The following is a 17,475-nucleotide window of genomic DNA, read 5'->3' as shown; positions in this document are numbered from 1 at the left end:
CCAACCGAAATGGGGATTCTCATATATTGCTGGTGGGATTATAAATTGATACTATTACCACGCAGAGGAACTCAGCAAGGTACTGTTAAGTTGAAGAGGTGCCTACCCCTAACATCCAGTATTTGTTAAAAGAAATTCTTACATATGTGCACAAGGAGACACAAACAAAAACATTCACTGCAGCACTGTTCACATTACAAAAAAAATAAAAAAGGTACAACAACCTAAACATTCATGAACAGGAGAATAAACTGTGGCATATTCATATAGTCAAGTACTACAGCACTTAAAATTAATTCATTCACCCAGCAATTATTGCTTGAGCCTACAACATGCCAGGCACTATTCTAGATGCTTGGAATATCCCAGTGAACAAAACACAGCAAGATTCTTATACTTGTGGAATGTACATTTCAGCCAAAGCTATATGTATCATAGGGATAAACATTTTTTAAACACTGAATGAAAAAGAAAATGGAAGAATTATAGGTATAGCATGATACCGTTTTATATCTTCAGATTATACTATTAATAGAGACTACTTATGGATACATATATATGTAGTAAAACTGTTTTTTAAAATCCACACACAAATTACAATTATCAAATACAGAATATTGGCAACCTCTGTAAAGGTAAAGAACAGGATCAAGAAGAGAGCATTTAGCCTGGTGCCGTGGCTAATGCCTGTAATCCCATTACTTTGGGAGACCAAGGCGGGCATATCACCTGAGGTCAGGAGTTCAAGACCAGCCTGGCCAACACGGCGAAACTCTGTCTCTACTAAAAATACAAAAATTAGCTGGGTGTGGTGGCACACACCTGTAGTCCCGGCTACTCAGGAGGCTGAGGCACAAGAATCACTTGAACCTGGGAGGCGAAGGTTACAGTGAGCTGAGATTGCACCACTGTACTCCAGCCTGGGCGATAGAGCAAGATTCTGTCTCCAAAAAAAAAAAAAAATAGAGAGAGGATCTTAGTAATGTTCTGTTTTTAAAAATGCAGTAGAAATAAGACAAAACTCTAAAAATGAGTCATGGCTATCTGAGTAATCAATATACTTGCCTGTGTGCTAAAAATATTTCATTAAAAGTTTTAAAAAGTAGGTTGAGATTTCTGCTTCCAGTGAAGATGGAATAACAAGGACTACATTTACCCTCCCTGGTGAAAACTAAAGAACTAAAAAAAAAAATTAAAAATACAGGAAACCATGGTTTTCAGACATTGGCCATCAGGCAGCACAAGACAGTGATCCTGAGAGAGGGAAAGCCAATGAGGTAAGCTCACCTTACTGCCTGGAGACAGTTTCCAGGCCAGGGTGCAGGCAGGACCCAGGAGGAGCCCAGCATCTCTCTGAGCTGAGAAGATAGAGTGGACACTCCCAAGGCAGTTGCAGCTCATAGAGCAGAGTACTAGAGAGAAGAGAGCTGCACAGAGGGAGTGTCGCAGAGATCTTAGATGGTCCCCCAAGTCTTCAACTGAGTACTGATTGCGGCTTCGATGTAAGAAAGCCATCTGAGGACAGGGAGAGAACCAACTGAGAGAAGCAAAGGAAACCATCCCTGAGGCTCACACAGGAAAACCTCATAATTCACAGGGCATCAGAAAGAGTACTGAGAAAGGCTACCAATGGTATTCCTAAAGCCTGTGCTCATCCTACCAAGCAAAGCTTAAAAGCAAACTTCAAAAGGATCAAACTGTTTCAGAGTCATTTAATACACCCAAGAACAAAGCCCAAGAATATTTAGAGCAATACAAAAAAAATCCAGCACACAAAAAGGTAAAATTCACAATATTTAGTATCCAATTTTAAAAATGACCAGGCATGTATGAAGTGGGAAGTACAAGTCATAATGAGGAAAAAAATCAATCAACAGAAACAGGCCAGAAACTACAAATGATAAGATTAGCAGACAGGGACTCTAAAAGTTATAACTGCATTCTTTATGTTCTAGAAGCTAGAAAAAAAGAATGAACATCTTAGAGACATAGAAAATTAAAAAAAAAAAAGATTTAAATCAAATTTCTAAAAATAAAACTACAATGCCTACGATGAGAAACATGTCAAATGGGAACAAGAGCAGACTAGGCATTGTGGAATGAAAGCCTAGAAAATTTGATGACCCTGCAATAGAAATGACCTAAAATGAAACAGAAATATGACCTAAAATGAAACACAAAAATGACAAATGAAACAAAGAAGGATGGATGGACCAATGAGCTGGTCACTGAAGGAGACGAGAAGGGGAGGAGATGGAATAAAAGTATGTGAAGAAATAATGACCAAAATTTTTTCTAAATCTGATGTAAACTATCAATCCACAGATAGAAGAAGCTCAATAAACTTCAAGCACAAAAATCATGAAGAAAACTGTATTAAGGCATATCATAATCAAATTGCCTAATACAAATAATGTTTAAAGTATAACCCTAATTTGCAAAAGAAATAAAGGAACAATCAAATTTTTATAGTTAAACTGTCAAAAGGTAAGAGGCATGTGTTCACTATGAAGAGACATCTTAATTCATTTGAGCAGTTGGTAAGTGGAGTGGTGAGGAGAGGACATGCTCACATGAACCACCTTACTTACATGCACACACACGTAAATGCTTATATTCTCTTACTTAATAGATCCATACTTATCCCTAAAGCAATAAAAGGAACGAAATATGAAACCACCAAACAATATAAGTAAGTCTCCAAAACATTATATTAAGTGAAAGAAGAAACACAGGAGACTACACGGAGTATGATTCCATTTATATAAAAATTTTTAAAAGTCAAAGCTATAGTGACAGAAAGCTGATCAGAGGTTGCCCAGGGCTGGGTATTAAGGGAAGGGATCAACCGCAAAGGAGCGTGAAGGAATTTTTAAAGGTGTAGAGATGTTCTATTTTTCTTTATCATGGAGGTATTTACATTGCTGTGTATAATTTCTTAAATTCATCAGCCTATTCACCTAAAATAGGTGAACTTATTGGAGGTAAATTATAACTCAACAAAATTATTAAAATAAACATGCAAATAAATAAGGAAGAGGAAAAAATGTATCATTTGCTGTTTTCTGAGGTGGATTAAAGGCAAGGGGGGAAAGACAGCTTTATCTCTAGTTTGAATCAGACAGATGATACTCTCATTCAAACAGTCATTTCTCAATGTGTTTTTTAAAGCATATCTTTTTCCCTTTTATTTGTACTTTAAACATTCAGAAGAATACAGAGAAATTATATAACACGCTTATGTTCTCATCACGTTATCACAGCTTATGGATGCATGGCCTTTGGCTAACTGCTTTAACAGTCATCCCTTTCTCGTAGTTTATTTACTTAGGACCAAGAGGGAGCTGGTAAACAACACACAGCATCTTGCACATGCTATTTATTTCTTGTCTCTTCTAGAGCCTGGCACTGTGCCACACATCTTCACAGACAACTGCATAGAAGGATTCTAGTCAATTCCCCATGGTAACCCAATGAGCAAGATACCGTATAAAGTCTGATTTTATAAAAATTATAAAATTGTAGAGAAAACCATTTCTAAATAGCTGCTCAAAAAGAAAACTCTCACAAATGCTGGCTATACTTCTGTTCATTTTTTTGACATGACTGGTTCATCACTTCACAGAGCACTGGCACCACTGGACCCACTGCACCATGACGTTTCAGTGGCCCTGCCTATGGCAAGGATCTCACGGGAGCCTTCTCTCAGGTGGCATGTGATTACCACCACTGTCAATTTTAGGAGTTAAATTCTCCTTGCCGTTTGCCCTAGCCGTCAAACTGTGCTCCTCAGCTCTGGTTCCTAAAGGGTGAATGCAGGAAAGAGAAATAAGAGCAGGAACACCCCCACAGGGCCTGGAGAGAGAGAACAGTAATTTCAATGACTTAGAACTGCCACACACCCTCCTTCCTCCCACAGCGGTTCTGGGTTTCCAGCCTGTCGCAAGCCTGCGTCGTACACTGCTGTGCTCTCACCTGCAGCTGAGGGACAGCCTTGCTGGAGGCGTGGTGCTACTTGTCAAGTCCTGGGTAACAGAGAAATGGAATCAGGCTCAAAGTGAAAGCCTCTTGAAGCTGAAACAATATACAGCCAATTCCTGTTTTTGCTCTTATGTGGCGAAACCCAATTCTGGGACTGTGCAACAAAGGGGTCATTACAGTGCAGACTTCTCAGATACACTCACCCTATCTGCTCTGGCCTACAGAGGCCTCAGGGGCAACCACATGTCCTGCCTGTGCACTCCATGTGGAGTTCACAGCTGGTTTAAATGGAGGGTTTTTAACTGGTGTTAGAGGCTGTTCTATGACAGTATTTGCTGTTTAAAGACCCCAGCCTCATTTGACAGATCTTTGAGAGGCCTTCTGTGTTCCCCCAGGCATCGTGCCAGGTACCCACCTATAAACACTCAGCTGCTCTGATCTGAAATAGAAAGTGAGGCACCACCAAGCAGCAAAACAGCACCTTGTTGGGGCAGTGGTCAGCCTGAGCTTTTTAAAACAAACGCCAGCAATCTGTATCACTGTTAAGAAAACCTCTTTCCAGGTGGAAGTCTGCACAGTTTAAAATGTCTAACTAAAACAGTAATAACTTGTTCGACATTCGTTTGAATTCTGATAACCAGCTAGAATTTACAAGTTGACAGAATTGTTGGGAAATGTTCCATCAAATTTCTTCCGAGTTAACCCCTCCACAAACCACCTGCATAGCCAGGTTTCAGGCCACACCACAACCTCTTCAGCAGGGGGACAACACTGCTGAGGCACAGGTTTGCACTTGCCAGGACTTTGTGCACAGGAGGGAGGCAGGCTACCACTCCCTTTATGCACAGGAGGGAGGCAGGCTTCCAGCTCCCTCCCTCCCTCCAGACTACAGGCCCTGTTAAGGGAAATGAAGGTTGGGGGGCAGGGAGGAGGTCGTGTAGAGGGGTTTCCTCTGACTGGCAACAGCCCTCTCAACAAAGCTGACTCAGTATTTCCTCCTCTACAAATTAATTCCTCAAATATATTCTCACAAGGGCACACAGACATATGTACAAGAATATCAGAACAATGCTATTTGAAATGACAGAAAAGTAGAAACAAGCAGATGTCCATGGCTAGGAAACTGCTTAAATAAATTAGGGCACATTCCTATAACTGAATTCTGTCAGAACAAGAGCTCTAGTAAGGGTAATAAGTTTGGACATTCCAGTAAGTGCCTATATAATGTCTCAGCTCAAAGGGGCATGGCAGGTAGCCCTACACTCCCCACCACTGCTGACTCCTTCTGACCCACCTGCTGGTGAGAGCACAGCTCTGATGCAAGTGGGCCTCATGACATGGTAAATACAGAGAAGCTATGTCTGACGGAAGACTGAGCATTCTAAGTCACTGAGGTAGCTAGGCACTGACATGGTGGATACTGTACGATCCCTCTGTGTAAATCACATACACACAGAGCAAAGTTCAGGGTGCAGATATAAGTACCTTCAGTTCTAGTGGTGACTTATGAACTTTTAAGTCCTTTTAAGACCTGAGAAGTGGACTTAAAAGGACTTTCACTTTTAACTGTGTACCCCTCAGCAATGACTGATTTTTCTTTTTATATGCATGAATGCTTATTGCAATGAAGTACAAACACACAACTAAGAAGGCAGGCCAAATGGGGAAGCTGTCAGGTGGCAGGCCTGCAAGTCAGGTCACTTGCTATGGTTTGAATGTCTCCTCCAAAATTCATGTTGAAATCTAATTGTCATTGTGATGGTATTAAGAGGTAGGACCATTAAGAGGTGATTAGGCCATGAAGGCTCAGTCTTCACGAATGGATCAACACTGTTATCTGGGGAGTGGGCCTAGATTCAACTACAGAAGAGGAGACGGCAATGTGGTCAGGGAAGCAGAGATTTAGACCAAGGCAGCCACAGGCCAAGGAACGCCAGCAGCCATCAGAAGCTGCATGAGGCCAGGAACCAACTCTGCCCTGGAGCCTCTGAAGAAAGCAGTCCTGCCAACACCTTAACTTAGGCCTAGTGAAGCTGGTTTTGAATTTCTGGCCTCCCAAACAATCAAAGAATAAATATGTGTTGTTTTAAGCCACCAATTTTATGGTCATTTGTTATAGCAGCCAGAGTAAATTAATGCAATTACTCTCCAATAAGCTATTGCCCTTCAAACCAAGGATTTTGATAGGTTGCTTTCTGTTGTGGTCTAGGCTTCAGCTGGCATTCAAGTTTGGAGCATTAATGTCCAAAGTCAGAATATATTTACTTCTGATATGATGTCTTTTTGTCCTGAGGACCTGGGAAGGTGTCATCAGAAAGACCCTTCCCAAAATACTCTAGACATTTACCTGGACAGATGAGTACATCACCCTTCCAATTCTAAGACATCAGAGCAAACACCTAATAAATATGCACAGCCTCAAAGAAACCAAACATCTAAGAAACAATATTCTTACTGTAGAACGTACAGACAGGTACAGTTCCACAGGTTCCCTACTGCCCAAAGGGTGGACACCCCCACCCCTTCACCCTGGGAGTCCCTCGCCTCCTCAGCTCCTCTTCTATCCTCACCCCCTTAGCACCCTACGCACCTGGCACCAGAACCCATGCCACCCTGTTCTGACTTCCTTGCCTCTGCATGGGTGTCCCTGCACTTGCATTTCCCTTTGAACAATCCCTCTCCATCTCTCAAACCCTTTAAGCCAAAACTCATCTTTACAGCAAAACCATCACCAGCCTCTCCCACAACCCACACTGCAAAGAATAAGCACTTCTTCCTGATGCACCTAGGTAGGCTGTGACATGCTGGGTTCAGCCTTGAACTGCACCCTACAGCCCCTGTGGCAGAGGAGTCACAGGCTCGCCTGCCTGTCTTCCTGAAGCCCCTTAAACAGCTGACAGTGGGGAGGGACAGTCTCTTACCCAAGGGAACATCTTCAGCCCCATCCCATAGTGGAGGGGAGAGGAAGATGCAGTGGCGAGGGAGGGAGGGCCAGCTGCACAGCCAGGCAGTCCTGAAGAATGGGCTTCTCAAATGCAGGTGATGACCCACTGGGGGCCAGGACATCAAATTAAGAAGGAGTCGCGAAATCAATTTTGAGGGTCATGACAAGCATTTTTTTAGTATTAAAAGAGAAAATACTACTTAGCTTTACTATATGTAGTAGTGAAATTTTTCTTTCAGTTTTATGTACATACCAACAGTATACATTTACATATGAAGATGTGTATTTTCTGTCAATCCCAGTCAAAAAAGTGAACAATGCTGTGTCAGAAGGTAACATCCTGCCCAGGAGGCCAAACAGAAAGAAAAGTGCTGAGAGGAAGTGTCGTCCTGCTAGGGAAGGGAGTGTGGCACAAGGGCAGGTGGGTGTGGGCAGACCCCCCACGAGTATAAAGGGCAGAGGATGACAAGCTCCTAAGCAGCGAGAGCAGGAGCTGCAGAGCAACTCTGCCCCTGGAAGGGTCTGGAGCCTTCCCTCATCACTCTTCCTCAAGTCAGTGCCGGACACCCACCATGTGCCAGGCAGTGTGAGGTACTGGAGTAAACCAGAGACAAGACAAACAGGGTCCCTGCCCCATGGAGCTCCCAGCCTTGCAAGGGAGCTGGACCACAGACAAGTACACAAAGAAATATAGAAACTACACGTGGCGGTAAGGGCTGTGAAGGAGAAGCACAGTAGTGAGGAGTGGGAGGAATAGGGAAGGCTTCTCTGAAGAATGAGCAGAAGCAACTGGAGAAGAGACCCCTCCCTGCAATGGGACAGCCTGAGGCAGGGCCTGTTGGGAAGACATACATCTGAAGAACTGAAAGAAGTCAAGTGGGCCTGCAACAGAGGAAATGACAGGGGTCAGACCCCATGGGACCCTGAAGGCCATGTTCAGTAGCACAGCCTTCAGCCTAAGGTAATAAGAAGCCTCTGAAAGGCTGAGGAAGTTGATTGAATTGATTCAAGTCCCTTAGAATTGGGTCCCTGCAACAGGTGGACCCAGCACCGGCAGAGGATGCAGACAGGTGCCCTTCCTCAGCCCCCAATTATAAATACAACAGGAGACACGGCCTAATTGCTCCCTCGGTGGCCCTGGACAAGACATTAAAGTTCTCTGAGCCTCAGCTTCCCATGCTAAGTCATGGTGAAAGGTCTCCGAGTCTACAGGCCAAAGCCACTGGTCCTCTCATGACCTCAGTGATTTCCATAGAACAGTGTCATACACCGGCAGCCCTTCTGATATGTGGGCCCCCAGGAGCGTGTGAATGGATCAAGACAAAAAGGACTGCTGGGACACAACTGCTAAGCACAACTTCATGCTCCTGGGAGTTATCAGAGAAGACCAGGTGCCACTGCGCCACTGCAGAAACACACACAGACCCCAGCCAACTTCCCACAACTGCTGAAACTCCATGGGCCCAAGAGCAAGTCGCCTTCCTTCCTGCTTTACACATTAGTAAATTGTGTGCACGCAATTTACTAATGGAGAAAATAAAGCTCAGAGAAGTTAAGTCACTAGCTCAACATCACACACCCAATAAGTAGCAGGACTGGGATTCCAAAACCTGGGCTGACAGAAATATCTACAATGTGACCCCACTCTTGAACAGAACTAGAGCTGGACCCCAGGAGCCAGAGGTCCACATCAGGCCCTGCCTAGCACCCAAAGGTGAGCGCACAGTCCAGGCCACAAAGCCACAGAACTTTGCTTACTGCTGTCAGCGCTGCTGCAGCCTAAGCACACCTCCTACATACACTGAAAATACATGCTCAACCACTACACAAGCTCCCGATGCACGCTCACACGTGCGCTCAGGCATGCGCTTTCTCACACATGCTTGTGCATTCCTACCCATGAGCATGCACATACACACATGGACTGGCCAGAATTTCAGCAGAGACCTAGTGCCTTCACCTGGTGTGATTTGGACTATTGATAAGTTAAATGAAAAATGTGGTTAAAGCAGGAATCCATATAAAAGGAACTTAAACACAAGCACCTGTAAAGGTATATGTAAATGTGCACTCATCTGCCAGTCTACTGACACACGCCAGCCAAAGCCTCTTCTTGGAATCTGGGGATACTGGGCCTGGTGACACACGCCTGAAGTTCTAGCTACTTGGCGGGGCTGAGGTGTGAGGATCACTTGAGCCCATAAGTTCAAGAGTTCAGTAAGCCAAGATCGTGCCACTACACTCCAGCCTGGGTGACAAAGTAGAGACCCTGTTTCAAAAAATGAAAAAAGAAAAGAAAAGGGAAAGGAAAGGAAAGGAGAGAAAGGAGAAAAAGGAAAAAAGGAGAAAAAGGAGAAAAAGGAGAAAGGAGAAAGGAAAAGAAAGGAAAGGAAAGGAGGGAAGGAAGGGGAGAAAGAGAGAAAGTGTGAGAGAGAGAAAGAAAAAGAAAGAAAAGAAAGAAAGAAAGAAAAGGAAGGAAGGGAGAGAGAAAAAAGAAAGAAAGAAAGAAAGAGAAAAAAAGAAAAGAGAAAAGAAAAGAAAAAAGAAAGAACAGAACAGAAAAGAGGGAGGGAGGGAGGGAGGCAGAAATTAATCTGGGGATACTAACTGCAGTTCTCTGTTATCTTTCTTGGGCAAATCACATCCATTAAGACATCAGCTAATTTTTCCAGTTTTGTTTTGTTTCTTATTAGAAAGTGGAACAAGGCCTAACAGTTGTGAAACAATCTAAGCATAAAATCTTACAGGTTTTCAAGTTTTTTTTTCTGATTTTTCACAATCATGTCACCTGCATTCTCATGGCAATTTTTTTAGTGACTCTCCTTTATCAAAGTTTCCCTAAGCATTCAACTTATTTTTCCTAGAAACAACAATTCCTTTTTATATTTCATGGGTTTAATAAATATCCCATTAAATTACATAATTACAATAATAAGTACAACGGGCATTAACCAGTGAGGAACAAACCCAGCTGATTATTGGTAGGTCTGTAGCTCAGCTGGGGGCAGCAGGGACACAGGTGCCCTGAAGTGGCCCATTTGGTCTCATGCAGTCAGTGAGGACCATGGCTCTACTGAGGAAACTTAAAATGTCAGTTCATCAGGGGAGCTAGTTAAGAGAGTTTCAACTATACTCATAAATAGGATAAAATAATAAATAAACCTTCATTTATCTTTTAAGCCTTGACTATAATGTTGACAGCATTTTGAGTGCATTAAAACATACAATTTTTGAGCCATTCATTTATAATACAGGAATCTATTTTAGGGTCATTAAAGTCTGTCTATGCACCTAAGGCATTCTATTTAAAACTTCATAAAGCATGCCATAAGCAAAAACAAACAAAAGAAAAACAAAAAACCATAAACACTTAAGATTCATATGCCAGTCAATAAGCATCAGTGTCTACAGAAAGTGGTCCCAAAAACCTCTGTGAAGAAAGGCTTTGTCATGAGCTGTGCCTCCACCAGCAACAGCAACAACTAACCCTTGACTAGTACTTCCTAAGTGCCAGGCACTATTTTAAGCAGTGTACACATATGAACTCATCATCATGCTATCAATCTCATGATGTATGATTATCATCTTCATATTACAAGTGAGAAACGGAGGCACAGAATATTAAGTAACTTGCCCAAGTTATCCAGCTACTACGTGGCATAGCTGGGAGTTGAACTCACACAGCCTGGTTCTTAATCACTGTGTTACATGGCAAAGGCAGAGCTGATAGAAGATAACTCCTAGTGATGTTTCACGCTGAATGTGATCTGTCAGCTGTGACAGGCAGAAGTGACAGGCATTCACTTTCCAGGCAGGAGGCACTCAATCATCATCCATGTTCCTATGCTCAAGGACATGGAAAGCACCCAGCATTACAGGTCTGTTTCCACCTCATTCCATTATCTCACTTTGAGGGCAGATGACACACCTCTGGCAAACTAATAGTCCCCCAAATGTATTCTTATGATGAAAGGGGGAAGGAGTACTGGGTCCCCAATCAGGAGACCTGGGTGTGTGTTTCAGCTCGGCCACACACTTGCTATGTGATCTTGAGCAAGTCACTTTACCTCTCTAAGCCTCAATCTTTTAACATGTGGAATGAAGGGAAGCTCTCAGTGGTTTTCTGACACTTTTAGGAGCACAGATCCCTTTCTTTACTGAGAAGCCCAATACTTTGAAACAGAGGAAACCAGTGGTTCTCTAGTTGCAGGTACCCAGGGAAGGCAGCCCCACTGTGCCTCCCGGCTGATCCCTCCCCATCCCCTGGATGCTGGGAGATGACTGGGACTTAATTAGATGGCACAGGGCAGACAGGCACATGATGAGCAGAGGTTCTGAGATGAAGAGGAAGGCACAGAATGGGCAGAACAGAGGCTCATGAAGTGCTAATACTGGGAAGCAGCTGCCCAAGGAAAAGACTAAAGTCGTATCGTTGAGAACATCAAATATCAGACCAAAGAGTCTGAAGCTGCACTTGCAGGCTGAGGTCTATCAGCGATGCTTCTGATGTAGGGAGATGACACGATCAGAGCTGTCTGAAGAGAGAAAACAGCAGAAAGCAGATGGATGGGAGCAGAGCAGGACCAAGAAGGTGGGACTGCAGCCATGAGCCAGGATGAGGAAGGAAGGCAGGGCCCACTACAGTGACCACCCTCACAAGTGCTGGTCTTCTGAGGTCTCAGTATCCCTGACATTTGAGCTCCAATATAACCTATATATATCCTATACATCCTACTCAGCTTCAACACAAACGTATGCCTTAAAAACTAAAAACACACAGAGAATAACTTTATCATACTGAATTCAACCATGAACGTACAAAAAAGAAAGCAGTTACAGCAAAGAGGCTACTTTTTAAAACAGTGTGTTCTTCTAAGAACACCCCAGCCCCACCCTGAAAAACCAGTGGGACCCCTTATGGAGCTCAGCTGGCCAACTGCACAGTGACTGCTGGCCCGGGCTCTACGGGACAGCAAGAAACTTCCAAGTCTCCCACAATGCACTGCCTCTACAATCTTTCTCTTTTTTTATTTTTTATTTTTTTTGAGATGGGGTTTCACCCTGTCGCCCCAGACTGGAGTGCGGTGATGCGAACTCAGCTCACTGCAGTCTCCACCTCCTGGACTCAAGTGATCTTCCCACCTCATCCTCCAAGTAGTTGGGACCACAGGCACACACCACCACACCACACCCAGCTAACGGATAAACAAAATATGGCACATTCATATATGGGAATATTATTTGGCCATAAAAGGAAATGAAGCACTGATACTTACTACAACATGGATGAATCTTGAAAATATTATGCTAAGCAAAAGAAGCCAGACACAAGGTATATACAGTGCCATTTATATGAAATGTCCACAATAAACAAACTCATAAGCCAGGGACAGTGGCTCATGTAATCCCAGCACTTTGGGAAGCCAAGGTAGGATTGCTTGAGCCCAGAAGTTGAGACCAGCCTGTGCAAGATAGAGAGACCCCTGTCTCTACAAAAAAAAAAAAAAAAAAAAAATTAAAATATTAGCCGAGCATGGTGGTGTACGCCTGTAGTCCCAGCTACTTTGGAAGCTGAGGTAGGAGGAATGCTTGAGCTCAGGAGTTCAAGGCTGCAGTGAGCCACGATCATGCAACTGCACGCCAGCCTAGGTAACAGAGCAAGACCTTGTCTCAAACAAAACAAAACAAAACAAAACAAAAATCCCACCAAAAAAAAAAATTCATACAGATAGGAGTTGCCTACGGTTGAGGGTTGACAGAGGAGAAGGGGTTGGGGGAAATGAGAAGGAATTGCTAATGTAATGAGTTTCTTTTTGGATTGATGAAAATATTTAAAAATTGATTGTGGTGATGGTAGCACAACTCTGTGAATATACCAAAAATCACTGAATTGTACATTTTAAATAGGTGAATTGTACAGTGTGGGACTTGTATCTCAATGAAGTTCTTATTTAAAAAACAAGTCGACCATAGTGGCAACTGCCTGTAGTCCCAACTACTCAAGAGGCTGAGGCAGGAGGATCACTTGAGCCCAGGACTTGAAACCCGCCTGGCCAACACAGCAAGACCTCATCTCATAAAAACCAAACCAACAAACAAAAACCAACCCACCTCCACTCTCACTAGACCATGCACAAACAGGGAATGGAAATCCAGAGCACAGGACCTGGCCAACCCAGTGTCTTGGAGAGGTGACTAGGCCCTAGGCACAAGAAGCCCCAGCTCTGCAGCCTGGAAGAATTGTGACCTCTCCTTCAGCCAGTTTCAGTCTCTGTAAAATGTCAGCCATATGACCTACTTCACAGAGCTGAGCAATTAAATTAAACCGTAAGTGTGAAAATGTTTGGCATAGTGTCAGACATGGAATAAGCATGTAATACAAGCTAAAACCACAATGATCTATGGGAAAGTATGATGTAAACAATAAAGGCCTTTTTAAGTGTAAGATAGTTTTATAACCTCATTTATAAAATTATAACATACATTATCAGAAACAATCCATTTTCAATTTCATATGCTGCTTTCCAAAGACTCACTTGAGCTCATTGCCCCACTGTTTCAAAGAGTAAAAATTAATGGAATTTGGATGCCCTGGGGCGGGCTGATTTGCAGCTTGTTCTCCCACCAGCTCTCCAGGCACAGTCTCCACAGCTAGGACATTTCTGGCTTTTTCTGCAGAAGCGTTTGGGTGTGGGTAAATTAAATCTGAAAAGAAAAAGGTAAACAAATGTCAGTTACTCAAAGCTTCCACACAAAACTTGACATCCCACATAAAACATTGACTTGATATACTATATAAAAAATTAAACTATGTAATAGTATATTTTTAATGTATACTATATAAAAACATTATCTGTGGCTAACTCTGGTGTTCTGAAACCATTTTCATCTAAATAGCTCCATGTTTCTCAAAGGAAGGTTGTGACATACCTCAAACCACCAAGTATTAACAGTGTTGGCCCACAGAAAGCAAAGGCTAGAATTTTCCTCCAGTACTGTAGACCAATAACCCTCACCATAAACCCGTCATCAAAGTCCAATCATCTGTACTGATAAGAAACAATTTCCAGGATAAACTGTTATATAAGAAAAGCAAAGTGCAGATCAGATTATACAAGGGTATCTTTTCTCTAAGAAAGTGGGAGAAATACAAATATAAACGTATTTGCTAATACTTGTAAAGAATGATACTGAAAAAATAAAGTTTGCACATCACAGAATAGCAGTTCAGTAAATTCACAAGCAAACACACTGATGCTAAGGCATGATGAAACTTCACAACACATCTTTAAAATGTAAACTTTTGAAATAGTTAAGGTGGAAATCATATGATGGTCAGGATTTACTTCAAAAGAGCAGTATTTTGTTACTTAACAAATACATAGTAATATTTGCTTCAGGTAACATGTTATTTGCTTCAAAATAACAAAGCAGGATATCAATGAAACAAAAGGCGTAATTATTGCTGCAACTACCTAATAAACCTGGAGGTAATATTATGTTATTCTTTGTATATGTTTAAAATTTCCCAAAATAAAAAGTTACTTAAAAAATTTTTTTTTGATAAAAAATTTTCTTTTTTTTTCTCCCAAGACGGAGTTTGGCTCTTGTTGCCCAGGATGGAGTGTTTCGCTCTTGTTGCCTAGGATGGAATCCAATGGCGCAGTCTTGGCTCACTGCAACCTCCTCCTCATGGGTTCAAGTGATTCTCCTGCCTCAGTCTCCCAGGTAGCTGGGATTACAGGCACCCGGCACCACGCCCAGCTAATTTTTGTATTTTTAGTAGAGACGAGGTTTCATCATGTTGGCCAGGCTGGTCACGAACTCCTGACCTCAGGTGATCTACCCACCTCCGCCTCCCAAAGTGCTGGGATTATAGACATGAGCCACTGTGCTGATAAAAACATTTCTAACTACAAATACTTTGTATTCTTCCAAATGACATAATCTGCACTGGTGTTTCAGTGGTAGAATTCTCCCATGCCAAATGGCATAATCTCTCTGAGAATAGGACATGCTTGTAAACAGAATTCAATATTACTTTAAAATAATCAATTTGATCTACACTTCTTTTTAAAGTATCTCTGTATCAACAAAATGAACCATCTCTTTCTGTGAAATCAGAATTGACTGCTGACCACTGATATTCAAGAAAAATTCTTTTCTCTTTCGAGATAGGATCTCAGTGAACACGACTCACTGCAGTCTCAACCTCCCAGGCCTGTGAGATCCTCTTGCCTCAGCCTCCCAAGTAGCTGGGACTACAGGCACGCACCATGTCTAGCTAATTTTTGGGGATTTTTTGTTTGTTTTATTTTGTTTTGTTTTTTTGTAGAGACAGGGTTTGCCATGTTGCCCAGGCTAGTCTTGAATGCCTGGGTTCAAGCAATTCTTCCACCTTGGCATCCCAAAGTGCTGGGATTACAGGTGTAAGCCACTGTACCCAGCCAAGAAAAATTCGTTTCTGATCAGGAGCACAAAACCAGAGTCAGCAAGAACAGGTCTCTGCTAAAGGTCACTGAGCACTGGTAAACGAAACAGAGAGCAGGCATTCCTGGGCTGCTCAGGCTTGGAGAGCAACGTACTGAATGTCGCATGATGAGCCTGCACTGTGTAGGCAGGTTCTGACTTGACCAGTCAGTGTGGGAAGGGCTTCAAAAACACACTGGGAGAGTATCTTGGGCGTAGCATGAGTAAACAACTGCTGTGTATCTATCAGGGTAATTTGGCTCTGGCCAGAAGAGTCAATGCATGGCTTACAGTAGGGTCTGACTAGGAAAAGCAAGATGGTGTGCTGGGAACAGAAGAATTACAGGCTTGGTAACAGAGTACACACTTTATTTATTTATTTATTTATTTATTTTTTTTACTTTTTTGAGATTGGATCTCACTCTGTCACTGAGGCCTGGAGTGTAGTGGTGTGATCGCGGCTCACTGCAGCCTCTTGAGTCAAGAGGCAAGAAGTTACAAATAACCACAGATTGCCAGTTCTTGGTTTTACTATCATGTATTAAGCACTAGGCACCGAGGGCACAACAACCGATGAGACAGAACTTTCCCCATAAAGGAGAACACGTCCAGGAGACAGACAAAAGTAAAACAGTAACATGTCAAGCTCCAAGTCACCACAGAATAAATACATTGAGTCCTTGGGATCCAGACCCTTCCTCTGAGTCTTAGGGTTCCAGAAGATGCCTGGGGGACTTCCAGAGGGAGAAGAGGATGGGGACCCCATGCTCAGTTTCATCCTCAGCAGTTCCTCTCTTCACCTTTTATATACTGGGGTTCCCTTTAAGATTTCATTTGGAAAAGAGGTTCCAGCAAACAAAAGAAAAAAAAAGTTCAAACCCCACTAATCCAGTCTAGTCTCCTTACCTACTTTCTCCATCAGGACACTAGAGTCCAGAGCCAGAGCCAGAACCCGGACACCTGCCCCTGCAGTATACAAATATCGCAAGGCAGGTAGAGATGAGTGTACCTATCAGAGGAGGGCACAGTACCTGGAGTGGGGGGCGGGGGGTGCTCAATGTTGGTGAGTGCGTGTGTCAGTTTACAGGTACATGGAGTACGGGCGCAGCACAAACTCCTTTACTTCAAAGGCTGGTCTTACAACAATCATCACAATTCTAAGCCAAATCAGGAAATAAACACAACAAACTGTACGGATTTCTACTACAGGCTGAGTCTGGCCTCTTCTTCCTGTGTGGGTTAGTAGCAAGGTGATGAACGGCCTCTCTGCGAGATCAGACTGTCAAATGCTTATGTGGCAAAGTGCCTATTACCAAGAAAACCCCAGGCCTTGCAGCAATCCACAGCCCATACTGGAAATACTTCCTGAGGAACTCAGAGGCCCCAGGGAGGGGTGGAGAAAAGGGACCAGAGACCAGGGAGGAACATGTTGGAGGACAATTTCTAAAAGTAATTATCTGACTTGAAAAAGAAGCTCTTTTCCAGCTTAATATATTTTTGCTGTAACTGTTATTTTTGTCTGGTTTTTGGTTTTTAAGAGACCATGTGAGATGTACTTAATGAAAGCAGAGCTGCTGGCTTCTCCTCAATACATGTCCTAACATTAGCATGCAGGGAACCGCCTCAAGGAGGACATTAAGGGAAAACACAAACTAGGACATGGCAACATTTCCTCGAAGATTTTAAGAGGCTGGACTGGTGTTCATGAACATGTCTTTTGTCTTACAGCTTCAGTGGTGAAAGAAAGTCTGTGCCTGACGGTTTTTGGTGTTTAGACCTCTGTCCTTTTTAAACATTTTCAAATGCCTAAATGAAAACTCTGAGGGAGTTTCCGACTGCATTGTTCCCATTTCCTAGGTTCTGATTCTAGCACCGCCTCTAAATCCAGTGTGACCCTGGGCAGTCTCAGGCTCCCTGGAGCTGCTGGCTTCTCCTCCCTGGTCTCCAGCCTTCCTGGCCTCCAACAGCCCTTCCCACTTGCTGCATTCTAAAACATGATGCTCAAAGTCTCCTCCTAATGGGACTCCCTGCACAGGGGCGGCTCCTGCCTACATCTGGACTGCCTCAGTGAGTATTCCCTC

The 17,475-nt window shown here is 43.1% G+C and overlaps 1 protein-coding gene across 1 annotated transcript in view; it reads right to left on the bottom strand.

Annotated features, from left to right (window-relative positions):
- TBC1D2B (TBC1 domain family, member 2B) overlaps positions 1-17,475 on the bottom strand; it is a 68,709-nt gene that overhangs the window by 34,095 nt on the left and 17,139 nt on the right. Inside the window, exon 3 of the mRNA XM_011938439.1 lies at positions 13,462-13,630. Coding sequence (XP_011793829.1) covers positions 13,462-13,630 — 169 coding nt within the window. The remainder of the gene's footprint in view (positions 1-13,461; positions 13,631-17,475) is intronic.

This window comes from Colobus angolensis, unplaced genomic scaffold, assembly GCF_000951035.1.
Source record: "Colobus angolensis palliatus isolate OR3802 unplaced genomic scaffold, Cang.pa_1.0 Scaffold172, whole genome shotgun sequence".
NCBI classification, from domain to species: Eukaryota; Metazoa; Chordata; class Mammalia; order Primates; family Cercopithecidae; genus Colobus; species Colobus angolensis.
Note: the sequence above shows the minus strand (reverse complement) of the source record. Positions and strands in the feature narration are given on the sequence as shown.